The following is a 19,913-nucleotide window of genomic DNA, read 5'->3' on the forward strand; positions in this document are numbered from 1 at the left end:
ATCGTCTTACAGAACCAGAGAACCATGAAAGTCAGTCATGATGCTTTAATGAACAAAGTTGATGAACTGAATGCACAGCTGAAAGAAGAACGTTCCAAGTGCCTTTGTCTTGAAAATCAGCTGATGTCAGCCTCATTTTCTCAGAAAGCATCTGATGAGGTGTATTTACTATCTTCTTTCAAAATAAGTATTAGAGGATTGTGAGTGAATACGAAAAAAATAACAAAAAATTATAAAGTTCTAATTCTCCTTATGTGATGTCTCACAGTTGTTAATGTAGTTAGTAATTATATTCCAGCCTAGAAACAAGAGCATAGATCTTAACTGTCTTTCTGTTTTGTAAAACCAGAAACTGGTTAAGCTAACATTAGGGACACTTAAAATCTAATGTGAAGGGGAGTTGCTATTGCCAAATGTAAGACAGTTTTATACAATATCTAGCTTTTTTACAACAGTTTTGAACATGTTAGCTAGTTTATTGAAAATTGACAATTTTTTGCTTTACTTTCCAAATCACTGATAACAGCTTCATGATAAATCCATTATAAACTGAGCTCTTCAAATGAAGTTTAAAAGATGTAGACAGTTTGTCTACTCAGCAATTGTGATACAAGTGTACTGAATCTTAAACACAAGGGATTCTGCAGATGCTAGAAATCCAGAGGAACACACACAAATGCTGGAGGAACCCAGCAGGTCAGGCTGTGTCTAGGGAAATGAATAAACAGTTGATGTTTCAGGCCAAGATCCTTCATCAGAATGGGAAAGGAAGGGGAAGAAGCCAGAATCAGAAGGTGGAGGGAGGGAAAAGAGTTCAAGCTAGATGGTGATAGTTGAAGCCAGGTGCGTGGCGAAGGTGGGATGAAGTAAGAAGCTAAGAAGTGATAGGTAGAAAAGTTAAATGCTGGAAATGAAGGAATCTGATAGGAGCGGAGAGTGGACCATAGGAAAAAGGGAAGGAAGGAAGCACCAGGGGAAGGCAATAGGCATTTGAGGAGAAGAGAAGAGTTAAGGGGGGGCCAGAGTGGGGAATTTGGAGAAACCAATATTCATGCCATCAGGATCGGGTCTACCCAGATGGAATATGAGGGAGTTTGTTCCTCCGACCTGAGAGTAGTCTCATCATGGCAGTTGAGCAGGCCATGGATTGACATGTCGGAATGGGAATGGGATTGGAATTAAAATGGTTGACCATTGGGAAAACCTGCTTTTTGCAGATGGAGCAAAGGTGCTCAACAAAGCAGTCCCCCAATCTATGTAAATGAGGCTGCATCGGGAGCACCAGAAACAATAGACAAGCCCTGACAGATTCGCAGGTGAAGTGCTGTCTCACCTGGAAGGACTATTTGGGGCAAGGGGAGTTAAAGGAGGAAGTGGATGGGAAGATGTAGCACTTTTTCCAGTTGCAGCGATAAGTGCTAGGAGGGAGATTAGTGGGATGGACGAATGGATAAAGAAATCATGGAGCGAGTGATCCCTGCAGAAAGTGGAGACTGGGGATATGTGAAGATGTGTTTGGTGGTAGTTTCACATTGAAAATTCTGGAGAGTGGTGTACCAGATACAGAGGCTCATGGGATGGTAGGTGAGGATAAGAGAAACTCTATCCTGTTAAGGCGGCAGAAAGAACGGATGAGGACACATGTCCAGGAAATGGAGGCAATGCAGATGAGGGCAGCATCAATGGTGGAGGAAGGGAAACCCTGTTCTTTGAAGAAGGAGGACATCTCTGATGTCCTGAAAATGAAATCCTCATCTTGGAAACAGATGCAGTGAAACTGAGAAAAGGGAATGGCATTTTTACAGGAGACAGGGTGGGAAGAGGTATAGTCAAGATAGCCATGGAGTCAGTAGGTTAATATATCAGTTAAATACCAAGTGAATATAAGGGCAAGGTAGAAGATAGAAGCAAAGTTGATGAAATTGACGAGCCCAGCATGGGTTCATGAAGCACCAATGTCATCATCAGTGCAGTGCAGGAAGAGTTAAGGAACATTACCAAGGATGGCTTGGAACATGGACTGTTCCAGGTAGCCAATAAAAAAGGCAGGCATTGCCGGAGCCAGTGCTAGTGCCCATGGCTACGCCTTGAGTTTTGAGAAAGTGGGAGGAGTCGTAAAAGAAATTGTTGAGTTTGAGGTGCTGTTCCCGCAGATGGAGGAGGATAGCGGTGGAGGGAAACTGGGTTGGGTCTGTTGCAAGAAAGAAGCAGAAGGCTTTTAGGCTTTCATGATGAGGAATAGAAGTAAAGGGACTGGACATCCATAGTGTAAATGAGCAATCAGGGCCAGAGAATTGAAAATTGTTGAGATCAAGAGCATGTGAATTGTCATGGATGTACGTAGGTGGAAAGAGACTGAATCTTGTTTTTTTTCTCATTTTTAAATTTTGTGTTGGTTTATAACACAATTTCTTTTTCTTCAGTTAAAAGAGAGAATCAAGGATTTACAAAAGGAGAGAGATCTTTTGAAAGAAAATTATGACAAATTATATAACAGGTACCTCATTTTGCAATTTTAAGTTTATATATTATTTACTTTTTTTCTTGAATATTTTGCACATTGACACATACGTTCAGTACTCTTTTTTTCCTGGCACATGCACAGCTTCTCACAGGTAAATTTATGGTATTGAATCATTGTGTTTCAATAATTTCTTACTCACTTCTGTCATATGTAATATCTGGTTTAATATATCTATTGAGAATTCACATGGATACAATGAAAACAAATTTTTTCATTAATTTACTTGAAGATTTTGTATGTCTGCCATCATAATTATGGTATAGGATCAGTTAAACCTCTTTGGAATTTACTACTTTTTAATTCTATTGTATACAAAATTATTAATTACCAAGCCATGTCAGATAAAAAATATTCCTAACAAAAATCTTGAAAGCCAGAGGAATTTTGCTTTTATTTTTTCCCACCAACTAGATGTTATAATAGACAGAGCCTACATAATGAAGTGGAAGGTTACCCAGTTTAATTTCAATAAAAATAATTGGGAATATTTTCCCAGTAGTGCAAGTCAGTGACCAAGAAATTATAATGCACCCATAACAGATTCTTTATTTTGTTATTATAGTATGCATCAATATCTGTTTCAGTAATACGCCACTGCTCCAAACTTCAATAGACTCACATCTAAGGCATTACTGTGGAACCATTACAAACAGTTGAGTGAGTCTACATCTGGAACAGCTAGGACCCAGAGGCAGAGTGATAGGAGGGAGGTGGGAAATATTCCAGTTTATATTTGTTAAAACCAAACATTAATTGTGATCCAATCATTTGGAATACATGATGGAGCATACAGGAAATTTATATAGTCAGATCATTGGTTAATCAGGGAGAGTGATGATCAAGAAGTTATAACCAAAAGCAATAGTGGAATCACAGATGAGAAAATCTGTGGATGCTGGAAATCTGAGCAACACAAACAAAATACAGGAGGAACTTAACAGGTCAGGCAGCATCTAGGAGTACAGTCGACACTTCAGACCAAAACCCTTCAGAACTGGAGAAAAAAAGCTGAGGAGTAGATTTAAGAGGTGGGGGTAGGGGAGAAAGAAACACAAGGTGATAGGTGAAACCTGAAGGAAGGGATGAAGTAAAGAGCTGGAAAGTAAATTGGTAAAAGAGGGAGGTGATAGGCGGGCAAGGAGATAAGGTGAGAGAGGGAAAAGGGACTGGGAAAAGTTGAAGGGGTGGGGGACATTACTGGAAGTCAAGAAATTGATGTTCATGCCATCAGGTTGGAGGCAACCCAAACATAATATAAGGAGTTGTTCCTCCGACCTGAATGTGGCCTCATCACAACAGTGGAGGAGGCCATGAAGAGACATATCAGAATGGGAGTGGGAAGTGGAATTAAAATTGGTGGCCACTGCGAGATCCTGCTTTTTCAGTCAGACAGAGCGTAGGTGCTTGGCAAAGCAGTCTCCCAATCTACATCAGGTCTCAACGATATACAGAAGGCCAAACCAGGAGCACCGGACACATAATATGACCCCAACAGACATGCAGTTGAAGTATCGCCTCACCTGGAAGGACCGTTTAGGGCTCTGAATGGTAGTGAGGGAGGATGTATAGGGGCAGGTGTAGCACTTGTTCTGCTTGCAAGGATAAGTGCCAGGAGGAAGATCAGTGGGGAGGGAAGAATGGACAAGGGAATCGAGTAGGGAGCAATCCCTGTAGAAAGCGGGAAGTGGGGGTAGTGAAAGATGTACTTGGTGGTGGGATCCTACTGGAAATGGCAGAAGTTTTGGGGAGTTATGTGCTGGACGTGGAGGCTGGTGGGGTGATAGGTGAAGACAAGAGGAACCCTATCTCTGGTAGAGTGGCGGGAGGATGGGGTAAGAGCAGACGTGTATGAAATGGAAGAGAAGCAGTTGAGGACAGTGTTGATGGTGGAGGAAGGGAAGCCTCTTCACTTTGAAAAAGGAGGACATATCCTTCATTCTAGAATGAAAAGCCTCATCCTAAAAGCGGATGTGGGGGAGGTGGAGGAATGAGAGAAGTGGATGGTGTTTTTACAGGTAATGGTGGGTAGAGATATAATTCAGGTAGCTGTGAGAGTCCGTACGTTTATAATAGACATCAGTAGATAAGCTGTCTCCGGAAATAGAGACAGTGAGACCGAGAAAGGGGAAGGAGGTGTTGGAAATGGTCCAGGTAAGTTTGAGGGCAAAGTGGAAGTTGGAGGCAAAGTGGATGAAGTCGACGAGTTCAGCATGGATGCAGGAAGCAGCACCAATACAGTCGTCAATATAGCATAGGAAAAATGCAGGACGGTCACCAGCGCAGGCTTGGAACATAGTCTGTTCCACGTAGCCGACAAACAGGCAAGCATTGCTGGGACCCATGCGAGTGAGGGCATAGGGAGGAATGGTGGCAGTTGTGACCATTGACTTCAGAGATAAAGTGGCTTGGGTTAAAGGAGTTGGTATTGCAGTGAATGGTATCTGAAGATAAGTAATTGGGCTGAACCTTGTAGTATCCTAGCCTGAAGTTGCATAAGGAAAACATGATTGTCCCACAAATGGAGTGTAATGGACTGATTCAGTATATTTGGCAATGTATGTAAAGGAATATTACACAACTATTTAGATAATTAACAGGAAAATTGCATCAGACTTGCAAGTAGAACACGTACCTATCAAGTAGATTGTCCTTGAAGCTCATGCGGTACAGATTTACCAGAATTATATCAGGGTTAAAAGACTAAGCTATCTGGGCTGGTAAAATAAACCTGCTTTGTATTCCCTCAAAATTAATATGTCAGAGAGCAGATCTAATTAAGGTGGTTAAAATGACAGAAAGATGCAATGGGATAGCTGCAGATATAATCTGTATTCTCTGAAGGGGAAATAAAAAAAAGATCTAATCTTTAAATTAGAGGTAAATTATTTAGGATTGAAATCAGTTTTTTTTTGTAACACAAACGATACTGGATATCTGCCCAAAAGACTTTGAATGATGAATCAATTGAAAAATCAAAGGCAAATTTCAGTATGATTTTGATATGGAGGGGTATCAAGGGATATAAAGAAGAAATGGATAAATAGTATTAACCTACATTTCAGATACATTTAATAAAATTGGCCGATAAACTCAGTGGGCTGAATAGTCTGTTCCTAGTTCCCATCCAATTCTCATCCAATTTTCCCCTGTTTCTCTTCCAGCAATGAAGATGGTAATTTTCTGGGTTGTGATCTTTTCTTCCTCACTTCTACAATGTCAACAGCAGGAATAGTCTCAGGGATTGGGAGCGACAAGTATTTCCCTCTGAGATTTTGTGCTCTAAAATCAAAAGGGCAAAATCTGACTTTAAAATCTTGGGATGAATGAATAGGAGAAGGTTAACCATAATATGAACATTTAAACAAACAAAAAGCCTCTATTAAACATTGATAACAATGGAATTAAGCAAGATTTATCCAATAAACAATTTCTACATATTCAATGCAGTTTTATATATTTTTCTAAGAATCCAATATTCTCACTTATTTGATCATACACATACTGTAGATTTCTAATTTGTGCAGTTGAATCCTGTTTATAGATTTTAGTTTAGCTATGTAACTTTCTCAAACAGTTCTATTTGGTTACAGTATCAAAGCAAAAAAAAAAAGACATTTTGTAAAAATGCATTTGTGCAATTTATTGTTTTGAATCACAGGTAGTTGTCAGTTGGCAAAATAAGCCATAAACATTTGTACCGTACTTATCCCCAGGGAAATGTAGTTGTGTTTTCTTCTCACTGTGCACTAAAGAAAGATTGTTTGCATTATATATAATGTTTGACAATGTTTTAATTCTTGAAAAAAAAAGCTCAAATATCTCATTTCTAATCAAAATTCATTGGACAGCTGTAGCTACAAAGCACAAGAAATCCACAATATTCCAAACATGATAGAATAAAGAATTATGACGTAGTTGTCTTTGGATTAACATTTTACTAATGTAGGAGCTTATCATCTGGAATAGTTCTTAACGAAGAATAGTGTCTTGAATTGAATACAGTTCTCCTTTAATGTAAATATAAATGAAATCAATTACATTTGGAAATGTTGCTTTTAGATATTACATTCTTATGGAACTTAGTGTTGCATCCACATGCTCTTCTAAATTTGATCTTTCTGTTTTTCCTATAAAGGAATCTTACATCCCAAAGTAGAATTTAATTGATCAACTTTCTCAGTTGGTTTCCATCTCCTTTGAACAACATTATACCTATTCTCTTTATCAGTGAATCCACCATTGCAAGAGAAGGGAAATTTATATTACCTTTAAGTTCTGTTTCTCATTAATCATTCCTAATTATTCATGTTTTTCTTAAATATACTGTATATAGCTTGATACTTGTGATCAGTTCTATCATTAAATTTTATTCATCTACAGAGCATTTTTTCTTGAAGTGCGTGCTATAAAACAACCTATATTGAACTATGTTTTTTTTTGGTTTTGCCATCTTTTTTAATAAGACAAATGGGCACATTTTACATGCACAATAATCATTCTATGGGCCGCAGTATCTCAGGCATCGAAAACATTAGTGCTTTGAGGTTTCACTTCCTTTCGACCAGCAGCTGCTTTTTGGTGCTGCTTCTCTAACAAGCTCCTAAGTACCGACCAGGTAGATAGTTCATGCTATTTATATTGAGGGAATATAAGGGCTTGTATGATTTTGTATGTCCCCTGTTGCTGGATAATTTGGATCTATATATTCAGCTGGGAGTATATCATTGAATTCCTTTCCTTGTTCCTCAAATCTAAATGATGCCAATTTTTTCTGGCTATAGATCTCTAAATTAAGGCCAGTGCCTTTGCTCATCCCACAAACCCTTTCATGTGATTTAACCACAGCCTGAGCAAGGCGCCTTGGTTTCAACAGCAGCAGACCAGCATATGTTTGCTTAATTCCTGAGACATGATGACAGCAGTCTCTGTGCCACTAAGGCTTTTTAGTTTTAATTATTATTCTCTGTGGAGGATTACATCCAATAGTTTTTCACATGCCACATGTTTGGTTACAGTGCTTTTGACATGACCAGCGAACAACAGTGGAAGTTGAAGGAGCAGCAGCTGAAAATACAGATTGCACAGCTTGAGACCGCACTAAAATCCGACCTGGCTGACAAAAATGATATCTTAGACAAAATAAAACTAGAAAGAGGTATTTTTGTATATGAAATAAATGAAATTTGTAGAATGTGCATTTGTGAATTCATACCACAGAGATGAATGATTAATTTCCACTGTTATTTTTGCTTACATCTGTTTGTTGTCGTAAATAATTTCAGTTACTGCATTAAAAAAAACAATGTAGGTGGGTGTGCACTATTGGTTCATTGTACACTGTCCATTAATTGAACACAATTTCACAATTATTACAGGAGTTAATTTGCTAGAACATGTTGTACTTCATGTAGGGGAAAAGGGTATCATTGTCAAGGATAGCTTTTCAAACAAGAGAAAATCTACAGGTACTGGAAATCCAAAGCAACACCCATTAAATGCTGGAGGAACTCAGCAGGCCAGCCAGCATCTATGGAAAGGAGTAAACAGGCGAAGTTTCGGGCCAACCCTTCATCAGAAACTGTACCGCAGCATAAAAGTCAGGACCAACAAGCTCCGGGACAGCTTCTTCCACCAGGCCATCAGACTGATGAACTCATGCTGATTTGAGTGTACTCTATATTACATTGACTGTTCTATTTATTATAAATTATTATAAATTACTATCATTGCACATTTAGATGGAGATGTAACGTAAAGATTTTTACTCCCCATGTATGTGAAGGATGTAAGAAATAAAGTCAATTCAATTAAATGGCAACAGTCCTGATGAAGGGTCTCAGCCCGAAATGTCAACTGTTGATTCTTTTCCAAGGACAGCTGTTGTTGGCCATCCTAACCTGCCTGTGAGTTGGTAGTGATACACAGTTTCCATAAAGTACTTCTGGTGGTGAAGTCCTTCTGGTGGTGGTGTATTAGGTAGGGAGTTCCAGAATTTAGATCCTCAGTAACTAAAACATGTCATGATAGTGTGTAACTTGTAGAGTGCGGATGTGCCCATGTTGCTGCCACTCTTATCCTTAGTGATGAAAGCCCTGTGTTTGGGAGGTGCTACCAAAGTAGCATAGATAGGTAACTGAAGTGTGTTTGATAGGTGGACTATGTTTCGGTACAGAACACTGGTGGATAGAATCTGAATGTTGTATTGGAAGGAATGTAAATCAGGTAGGCTGAGTTGTGCTAAATAAATAGTATTAAGCACATTGAATGTTGTTAGAACTACACTTACCAAAATAAGTAAAGAATATTCCATCACACTCCTGACTTATGTTTTGTAGATGGTAGAAAGGCATTGAGTTGTCAGGATTTAAATCACTTGTAGGGTAGTCAGTTCCTTAATTATCTTTTTAGCCAGGCAGCCTTCCATAATATTTTGTTGGTGATGAACTCAGGAATTGTAATCCTACTCCTCGATAGGGATCGTTGCTTACACTTTCTCCTCTAACCTGTTCTTAGAGTTTGAAGGCCATCTTTTAATAAAGAATCACTGTGAGCCAATTCTACCAACACTCAAGTAGTCAAACATGAATGCAAAAGAATCAGATTCCATGACATCACCAGCAATTTCTTCATACTACTTATAAATTAGACTAAAAGTCAGATTGTCATTATCTAAGCTCTGGATGCCAGTGTAATTTCCTTTATTGTTATTCTGGATTTGAATTCTTATCTGTGGTTATTTTGTCTCACCGGGAGCAAAACAGCTATGGCACCCAATTCCAAAGTTACTTCATAGAGCGCAAATTAATAAAAAATCCACAGCCACTTTGTGTCATAATTGTGTAGTTATTGCATTTTATATTCAGAATTATTCATTGAGTCTAAACTGACTACCAAACCCACAATCAAACTTGTGAAATTTACAGTTATTTCTTTTAGTTTTATTCCACATCCTGATCATCTCTCCAGACTTGTCCCTCTTTTGGGCTACTCATGATTGTACCAGTCCACTTCCCCACATTTACCCCATGATAAAACTCTGCTTTTCCAGATATTAATGTTCTCACTTGCTTATTTTCCCATAACATGCATATTTCCTCAAAGACTTCCACGATGAACTTCATTTTCTTCAATGGCAAGAGATTTGGTGGAAATGGCTTTGTGCATATTTGTACAGCCTATTCTAAAATGTACATGATCCCAAGTCTCCCAGGCAACTGAATATCGAGCTCCACATGCAGCGATGAATTAGCTTACATTTTTAAAGGCAGAAGAATTTATAGGTTCCTTGTTAGGGTGTAAAATGTATCAAATAGGCAGATGTGTTTTTTTTTAGAATGGCTATTGCAATACAGAATTCCACAGTTTTGGCACGTTTAAGTCTTAATAGAAGGAACTAAAGTGGTTTAAGAAATGAGCATCTGTAAGATGTTAGATCTTTCAAGAATTGCACAGTCAGCAAAGTAATACCCTGAAGTTGTATCATGTTTTAAATTGTATATGTCTCTGCAGAATAATTATGATATATTATTCTTTAAATGAAAAAGTCTGTTAAGAAAGTAGATACAAAGCTAAAATGCAGACTTCACAAAAATTGTACAAGTTAGCAATGATAGTTTTATGAACAAAGTATCTGCAGTTTTTTAAAATTTTGATTACAGAGATCAAAAGTTTGATTATTTGAGCATAATAAATAATGGTAGGTATAATATATATGAAAGGTCATTGACTTGCAAAGTTAAATGCATTTCTCTTTGCATGCATTCTGCTTGATCTGTTAAGAATTTTCTGTTTTAATTTCAGTTTTGCAGCATCTAGAAGAATTTTGCTTTCAATTACAAACATAACTGTTTTACATTTTATAAGTTTATGTTCTATGATTTATGAACACATTTAGTAGTCCTAAAAATTACATCGAACATAGAAAAGCACAGCACAGCACAGGAACAAGTCCTTCAGCCCACAATGTTGTGCTGAACCAGCTAAAAAGTAAATTTTTAAAAACCCTAAAACTAATCCCTCCAACCTACATAATGTCCATATCCCTTCATCTTCCTCATTATCATTTGCCTTAAAAGCCTATAATGTATCTAATGTATTTGCCACTACCCCCATACCAGGCAGCAGATTCCAGGCATCCAACACTCTCTGAGGAAAAAACTTACCCCTCACATCCCCTTTCAATTTACCCCTTCTCACCTTCAGCCAGGATAAAATTAGACATTTCTATCCTGGGAAAAATATACACCCTGTCTACTCTATCTATGCCTTTCATAATCTTATAAACCTCTATCAGAGTTCCCCTCAGCCTCCGCCGCTCTAAAAAAAAGACTGCAAGTTTATTTGGCCTCTCATGATAGCACATGCCCTCTGAACCAGGCAGCACCCTGGTAAACCTCTGCTGCACTCTCTCCAAAGCCTCAACATCCTTCGTATAGCAGGGCAACCAGAACTGTATGCAATGCTCCAGATGTGGCCTAACCAGAGTTTTATAAAGTTGCAACATAACCTCCTGACTTTTGAACTCAGTGCTTCAATTAATTAAAGCAAGCATTCCATAAGCCTTCTTAACCACCTAATTGACCTGTGTAGTCACTTTCAAGGATCTTTCTGCTCAGCATCACTGTTAAGGGTCTTGCCCTTAACAGTGTGCTGTCTCCTCGCATTTGGTTTACCTTGTAATTTGCCCTACTGCAATTTAAGACTCTCCTGCTAAAACCATACCTATCCTCATCTATAGCTATCCTGGAAGTTAAGGAGTTGTGGTCACTGTTCCCTAACTGCTCACCCACTGAAAGGTCAATCACCTGGCCAGAATCATTACCCAACACCAGGTCCAGTACAGCCCCTCCTCTCATTGGACCATCTACATATTATTTAAGAAACCCTCCTGCATATGCTTAACAAATTTTGCTCCTTGCTATGAAGGTTGCAGTTTATATTAGGGAAGTTGAAATCTCCTTGGATAACAACCCTATTATTTTTACACATTTCCGTATTCTGTTTACATATCTGTATCTCAATGTCCCAGTGGCTATTGGGGGGATGCCTGTAGTACAATCCCATCAGTGTGATTACACCGTTCCTATTCTTGAGTTCTACCCAAGTGGACTTGGTGTTTTCACCCTCCAATATGTCTCACCCAAGTGCAGCTATGATATTGTCCCTGATTAGTAGAGCAACTACCCACTTTTACCTAGTTTTGTAAGGGGCTGGGAACTGGAGCACCAGGTCAGTAAGTGAAGGATCGGACAGGAAGATAGATGTTCTAGAGCTTCAAAAACCTGTTATGTTAATCATTGTTTCTTGCCCCTCTCTCAACCAAGTCTCTGTAATGAGCACAACATCGTAGTTCCAAGTACTGACCCATGCTCTAAATTCATCACCCTTACCCAAACTATCCATCCCATCTTATCTGTTATTTTGATTTTGTTGATCAATACTTTCCCTAGCATCTACCTTCCTGTCCAATTCTTCACTTACTGACCTCATGCTCCAGTTCCCAGCCCCCTGCAAAAGTAGTTTAAACACTCCTGAGTAGCATGAGCAAAACTTCTGACAGGATATTGGTTCCCTTCCTGTTCAGGTGCAACCTGTCCCCTGAAAAGGTTCCAATGATCCAAGAAACTTGAAACCCTGCCCCTGCACCATCTCCTCAGCCACTACTTTATCTATGTTATCACCCCATTCCTCCCTGCACTACCTTTAAGATTACTACCTTAAAGGTCCTTCTTGTCAGCCTCTTTCATAACTCCCTATACTCACTGTGTTAGGACCCTTCTCCTTTTATGCTTATGTCTTTGGTGTCAGTATGCACCACAACTTCTGCTTGTTTGCCCTCTCCCTTGAGAATATCCTGCATTGGATACCTCTTTGGATACTCCTAGGACCCAGGAGGCAACACACTATCCTGATGTCTCTTTTATGGCCACAGAATCTCCTGTCTGTCCCCTCACTATCAAGTCCCCTATCACTACCACACTGCCTGACTTTACCCTTCTCTGCTGATCTTCAGAGCAGGCCATAGTATCACTAGCCTGGCTGCTGCTCCTGATGGGTCATCCTCCACCCCCCCCCCCCCCCAGCAGTATCCAAAGAGCTATACTTGTTGCTGAGGGGAATGGTCACAGGGGAAGCCTGCACTGACTGCTTACACTGCTTACTTGCCCTGTTGGTCATGCATTTACTAACTGAAGCCTATACTCTGGGTGTGACCACCTCAGCAAAAGTTTCATCTATAACATCTTCAGCTTCCTGGATGATCCTGAGTACATCCAACTCTTTGACCCAGTCGGTCAGGAGCTGAAGTTGGGTGCCCTTCCCGTAGAAGTAGTCATCAGGGAAACTATCAGACATCCTGAATTCCCATATCTGACAGGAGGAGCATTCAATCTTGACTACTCTGTACTCGTGATGGTGTTGTCAACGTTGTATATTCACATACAATTTTCTATAGATGAAACATGGTTTATTATTACTATAACCTATTGATTTTTTTAATGTTTATGTGTGTATTGTATGTAAGAAGCCAAATGCAATTTTAGTTAGCCAGCAAGTATGCCGATAAAATGGCCTGATTTAATCTGAGGCGAGATATTTTTTGGGTAACCTTTGCACAGTCCAAAATTATGCCTTGTTGGCTCATTTTAGCTGAATAAGCAGATATTACAGAGTTAAGTTTCCTCCTATATCTGTTCTGGCTAACTCCTAATGACTTGAATCAGACCATTCAGACTAGAACAGAACAAATTTTTGATTTTTATTTTAAATGTTTGATAAGGTGTCAAACATTTTTTTTGGGAACAATTGTCTTTAATTAATTTTACTGGAACTGAATGTTGGAAGTAGGGTAGAATAATAAGACTTTTAGAGCAAAGTAGACAATCTGCCTGATTGGTCCTTCAATTGAAAATTGGAGAAAGTGTAAAGAGCTGTATTCCAATATCATCTGCATGTAAGCTCAAGGTCCTTGTATGATACAACAATATTTTGTAACTTTGGTATCATTTTATGAGGACAATAAACCAATATCACCATAATACCATTTTGCAGCTTTTCAAAGAAACATATATGACCAGGTGTACAGCCTGTTTAAAATTTATGGTGGTGGATGGTCACCCTTTAAAATAACTGTTGTTATTTACAGTGTTTGATAAAATTTCATTTGCTTACCTAAAAACTTGAATAAATGCTGTAAAGATATTGGGAGAGCAATATTACCCCCCCCCCCCCACACACACACACACACACCATTACTTGTAACAAATATCACAGTTATACTTCTAGGGAGTAGGTTTACCATTTTGTTATATGTGGTTCAGGGAAGAAATTTTAAAAGTGTTGTAAAAGGAATTATGGTCAGCATTTGAGCTCCTTTGCATACTATCAATATTACAGTTTATTTTAACACATTATTGTCTAGCCTTACCTTTGTGTCATTTCCATTATTCATCAATGAATGTCAGCACAAAATGAACAACTCTCCCAGGAGAACAAAGAACTGCAGTTGCACTATCTAGAACACAAGCAACAGTTGGATGAACTAAAAGATCGCATGAAGTTCTTCACCAAAGTAAGATTGCTTTCTTACCTGAACTCAATTTATATCTGTAAGGATGTGACAGTGGAATGCTTGAAATGTTTTATGCATGCCATAAGCACACTAGCTTTATGCATCATAAAGCCTCAGAAAAGAGAATGTAAAAATGTGACAGTTTATTTATTCATGATATTCAACCCAAATGTCATATTTGGTGAGAATCTACTATGTCATTTTCAGTTATCCCTGTATTATTCATTTCCATTTAATAAGCCCTTTTATTGACTGTTTTAATTTCAGGAGAGTGATATTGATGTGGCTGAACTCAGTGAAGCACTGATGCTCATAAAGGTACTGTAAAGAAGTTGATCCCTCTTTCAATTCATGTCTGCTCTGTGGTCTAATAACAATCTGACCCTCATATGCCCTGATTGCAATGACTAGCATTTCAAGATGCTAATTCATCAGTGGTCTTCAAATAGCCATTGTACCCCTAATCTCAGAAAGAGCAGGGGATAATGTTAGAAAAGAGTAATATAGAGTTTATTTGGATTTTGTTAATGTTTAATTGACACAATGAAGTTTAATTAGGCTATATTCAGAAGTTCTGCATAGATTTATATTTTATTCATATTGTAGAGAGTTGTTTTTTAGAACTGGAACATTACAATCTTTTTTGGAATTTGAACTAATTATAAGCTAATAATAAATAAAACTACAGGGATAAATCTTAAAACAAAGTGTATGTTATTTGACCATGAACAGCAAAAACATGCAGCTGTCTCAGTTGAAATTTCACTAATATTTCATATTAGCTTGAGGAACAACACCTCAACCTTTTGGTTAAATGCTTTACAGTCAGTCCAAATGAGTTCAGCAATCTCAGATTATAATAATTGCTGTCAGTTTTCAGCTACTAGTACTGATTTAACTGTTCCTTTCTGCCTCCATTTTCTTTTGTTTATTAACTTCTCCCACTTTGAAACCATTATGCTAATTAGCCCTTCAGTCATTCAGGTTGTCTTGACTCTCTGCTTATCCTCTGTTTTTGTTCTGCACTTGCTTCATTTCGTTTGAACCTACTAAATCTCTAACATTTTTCCAGTTCTTATTCAAAATCTTCACATTGCACTGTTACAGCCATTTTTTCTCCTCTGGATATGCTGACTCAACAGTTCTGTTTGTTTCACATTTTCAGCATTTTCTACATTTTAGTTTTGTTCAATGCTTTCACTTAGCCAGAAAAAAATGTTGTTAATTGTGATAGCGCATTTTTACTCAAATATATGTTTCTATCTTTATTATAGGTTCGTAAGCATCAGGAAAATGGAAATCTTGAATTTCTGGAGAAAGTGGAGGACAACATTAATAAGGATCTAGAGTTGTCCATACAAGAGCTTCAGGCAACACATGCAGAGACTGTTCAGGAACTGGAAAAGACAAGAAACTTGCTATTTATGCAATACAGGATTAATAAAGATTATCAGGTAATTATCAGGTTTATATTAAACATGTATTGTCATACAGAATTAAGTTGATTAGGGTTCGCACAATATAAAAGTAATAATATTATTTACTGATAGTGAAAGTATAGGTCTCTGTTCATTCCCTTTGAAATTATTCAGTAACTATAATATTGTAAGGCCATATGTGCAGTACAAAATGTAACATTTCTCTCCTTAACTAAGCAAGGGCATGCTTGCTATAGATGAAATGCAGCCAAATTTCCATACACTAGGTCCTGGGTTGCAGTGTTCATTATAAGGAGACATTAAGCAGAGTAGGCCTGTATCCTCTCAAGTTTAGAAATTTATAAAATGTTTTGCCAGATAGATGTTTTCCTTTGCTGAGATATCTAGAACTGAGGTTTACAGCCTCAGAGTAATAAACATTATTTTTAACTCAGAAGGTAATAAATTCTCTTTTCTGTAGGGCTGTAAAGCTTAGTCATTGAGCTCATTCAAAGCAGACATGGTTAACTTTCTGAATTATAACAAAATCAAGCAAAATTGAGGTAGTGCAGCAAAATGATGTTCAAGTATTCACGATTTAAGGATTCAAGTATTCAAGATTATTTAATGATATTTTCTATATACCAGTGTAAAAGAGAACAAAATTATTTCTTACTCTTGATCCAATGTAGCACTAAAACTCAACAAAAGGTAAAGAACACGATAATAATAAAACACAATAAATACAAATACATAAGATAGCTTATATACATAGTTTGATTGTATGTCCATAAAGTGACTCCAGGCACAGGAGTGTCTGTATAGAAGGGGAATGACAGAAAATGATAAAGTGGGGGTGTGGAGGAGTGGGTTCATAGGTGGAGGAGTTGATCAGCCTTACTGCTTGGAGACTTATTGTGAACACCTAATTTCAGAACTAAATAATTACTGCAATTGAATATAGTAATATCGGATATTTCGTGAGCATGCAGACCAACAGAACCTGATAAAATTGCTCATGTTTTCAAAAGGAACAGTTGGTTGTAAATTGTTTCTAATTTGTTTTACATTCTATTGAGACCTGCCAGTATCACAAATTTAAATATATCCACCTTTTTAGTCCAATCATAACACATTAATGTAAAGGTCAGCACTATTCAGTGTGTTCCAAGTCTCCATCATACTTTGTGTGATGAAACTTTTGAACTTCATGCTATTTTTTCCACTTATTATCCTACATACAAACTGGATGAAATTCCTTAAGGTGCTTGGAGATTGAAATAAAGTTAGAAAATACTAAAAATAGTTAAAGGGAGATGAAAAGTCATTGATCTGAAAAATTAACTGTTTTGCTTTTTCACTGATATCACCTTTCCTACTGATTTTTCCAGCATTTTCTGTTAAATTCTGTGTAGACCTTAGTGCCCTACTTCTTGAACTCACTAGCAAGGGATTTAAAATCCTTCCTCTTAATCTTGTACAGGTCTCTCATAATTTCATATCTCAATTATATTCATCTTCACTCCTTAGCTTGAATAAAAACATATACCATTTTACCAAATTTCTGCTCATAAAAATCTCCAGCTATAGATTGTGAAATACTCATGAATCTTTTCAGTGCGACCCTATGCCTTACCATCCTTCCTATAGTGTGAGGACCGGAAATGATTATGTTAATCAAGTTGACATGTAGCTTGTGTTTTATATAGTTCTGGCTTAACTTCTTTGATCATATATTCTATGCCTAGGCAATAAAGGCAGGTATTCTGTTGTCGTCTGTACTGTCAAATATCAATGTGTCACCTTCCCTGCGATTTCACAGGCTTTTACTTTCCTGATTACTTTAATCCCATGGCTTTACTGATTCCTGCTAATCTGTTATAGTTGCCTTTGAAAGATCTAAGCATGAACCACATAACAGCAATTAGCATAAAAATTCATGAAAACTTTAAAATCAGCTGAAAGAATTATAGGACATTTTTTAAAAATACTTGTGGACCTTTTAAAAGGCATTCTTCTGAGAAGGCAAACTGATCTCCTCCTTGCCAGCTTTGTATGCATATATTGGAGACTCACCATCCAGTGCACCTTTGGACCAGGAAATGGCACAGCATCTTTCCCTACCTGTTTTCAAATACAGTTTAAGTTTCTGAGTTATTAGGTCATGAATTTCAATAACCAATCTTAGACCTGGGTACAAGAAGTGTGATGCCAAAGATCATGGAGAAACTCTGTTGATCAAATTTCCTAAGTTCTACTATTTTCAGGTACTATAAAGTGAAAATCTGTCTCAGTTGTCATCATATGAGGTGTACCCTTGTTTCTGAATTGTATGATTGGAGAATTCTCACAGACCTAGAAATTCTCACTTATCTATCTCATCTACCTTTAGAAATTTCAGAATTTTAGAAATTCTCACATATCAATCTCCAGAATGCAGACATGTTAAATGATTTGTATGGATTTGATTTGAGTCATGTTTATTGATTCTTAGAAATAGAATTTTTGCACGTGAATTAATTCAAATATCATAATGCTGGAGACAATAAGTAAATAAAATTCATTTTTATTCACTCTGAATTCCAATCTTCTGAAAAAGGATGCCAGAGAAGCTACAAAACCGTCTATTTTCTGCCAAGTCAATCTATCTTTTTCAGTGACAAATACAATAAACGGTGGGCTGAAGAAAAGCTGTAAAAGTGTGACTGCCACGTATTGTGGAGAATGTGGAAGTAATTACACTCTAAAAGTGGCAATTTGAATATTTTCAATATGTTGCCAATTTGATACATTTACAAATTAATGGAAAGTAGATTGGACTACTCCTTATCAGTTCAAGATGCAGAGAATCAATGTTAGCTTTTGTGTAATTCCTAATGCAGCTCAGTTTTTACACAAAGAATTGAGTCTTTAAGTAAACCAAAATTGCTATTCTTATTCAGGATATATTTTAAAGAAAGCAATTAAGATAAAGTATAGTTATATTTCTCAATAAGAGGAACACTAAAATATGAGTAACAACAGTTGCTCTGATAATAAAAGCTTGCTTTCTTGTTATTAGATGACGCTATCTAAAATTGCTATGTAGCAGGAAAATAAAGTAATTTAATTATATGATTTTTTGTAATAAAAGAAACTATTAGTTTTCTTTTCATTCCAGGGCTTTTGTAAAGATTAAATAGACATACTTATTCAACACAAGGCATGTTAATAGTATCATTTTACTTCCACAGTTAACTTCATCTTTAAGCCCAGTGAAAAGGAATGAAAACCATTTCAAGTTCATCGCCATTCTTTTGATAAAATGTAATTTACTTTTGGATTCTATTTTCTTTTTATAAAAACCCATCAGATTCACTATATTAAATATCACATATAATATATGGTAACTGAATTCTATCATTACTTTGAAAATAGTTAATTATAGATAATGTAGAAAGGTTCTTACAAAATATAAATAATGTTTATTTATATAAACAGTGGCACCAAATAATCTACTGTTTTTATCACTTTTTAATGAATAGGTAAATATACATTATGTAGGAATTAGAAACATAATTCAATTTTTGTAAGGCAGTCAATTTAACTGGTGACTAGACTAATCAATAATTATTATTTCCAAGCCACTAGTTCTGTGGAATTGTAGCATTACAGCATTCAAGACTTTAATATCATTTCTAGTACGCAAGTGTAATGGAGAGTGAAAAAAATTGTTACTCCAGATTCAGTGCAGCACATAAACACACAATATGATAAACAACACAATCATAAAGAACACTCTATATATATTTTTAAGTTAGCTTATATACACTAGTTGATTGTCTGTACATAAAGTTACATTAGGTCCAGGGGTATCTGTATGTAAGTTAACTCTGACAGGAAATGATAAAGTCGTGGTGGTGAGTGTGTGTGTGAGATTGGTTAGTGGGTGGAGGTGTTAATCAGCTTTATTCCTTGGGGAAAGTAACTTGGTCATGGCATGGATACTACATTGTCACCTCCTGAATGGGAGCGGAACAAACAGTCCATGAGCAGGATGGATCGGATTCTTCACGGTATTGTTGACACTTTTTCTGACACATTTCTGTATATACGTCCTTGATGGTGGTAGGCTGGTGTTAGTGATGTATTGGGAAGTTTTGACTACTATTTGTAGAGCCTTCCCGCCCGTTGCACTGAAGTTTCGTACCATGCAGCAATAATCCTTCTAAGGTGCATGCACAGACACATTTTTTGCTACTAGCGCACGAAGGAATTTAAATTGTGCACAAAAGATTGTTACCTTCTACCTCGTTGGTACATTAAGTATATTTCATGATCATACACAATCACATTTCCTTTTCCAGTTTCTGATGCAGATGGTGCTGACGATGTGGAATTTGCAATGATTTGTCTGCAGGTT

At 37.1% G+C, this 19,913-nt stretch overlaps 1 protein-coding gene across 5 annotated transcripts in view; it reads left to right on the forward strand.

The window, feature by feature from the left end:
* The window catches only part of rpgrip1l (RPGRIP1 like), a 177,296-nt gene that overhangs the window by 57,545 nt on the left and 99,838 nt on the right, over positions 1–19,913 (forward strand). For all 5 annotated transcript variants that reach the window (XM_073069990.1, XM_073069985.1, XM_073069988.1 and 2 more), the window contains exons 8-13: positions 13–159; positions 2,424–2,497; positions 7,540–7,679; positions 13,987–14,093; positions 14,361–14,411; positions 15,368–15,547. In XM_073069990.1, coding sequence (XP_072926091.1) covers positions 13–159; positions 2,424–2,497; positions 7,540–7,679; positions 13,987–14,093; positions 14,361–14,411; positions 15,368–15,547 — 699 coding nt within the window. The remainder of the gene's footprint in view (positions 1–12; positions 160–2,423; positions 2,498–7,539; positions 7,680–13,986; positions 14,094–14,360; positions 14,412–15,367; positions 15,548–19,913) is intronic.

This window comes from Hemitrygon akajei, chromosome 17 (genome assembly GCF_048418815.1).
Source record: "Hemitrygon akajei chromosome 17, sHemAka1.3, whole genome shotgun sequence".
Taxonomy (NCBI): Eukaryota; Metazoa; Chordata; class Chondrichthyes; order Myliobatiformes; family Dasyatidae; genus Hemitrygon; species Hemitrygon akajei.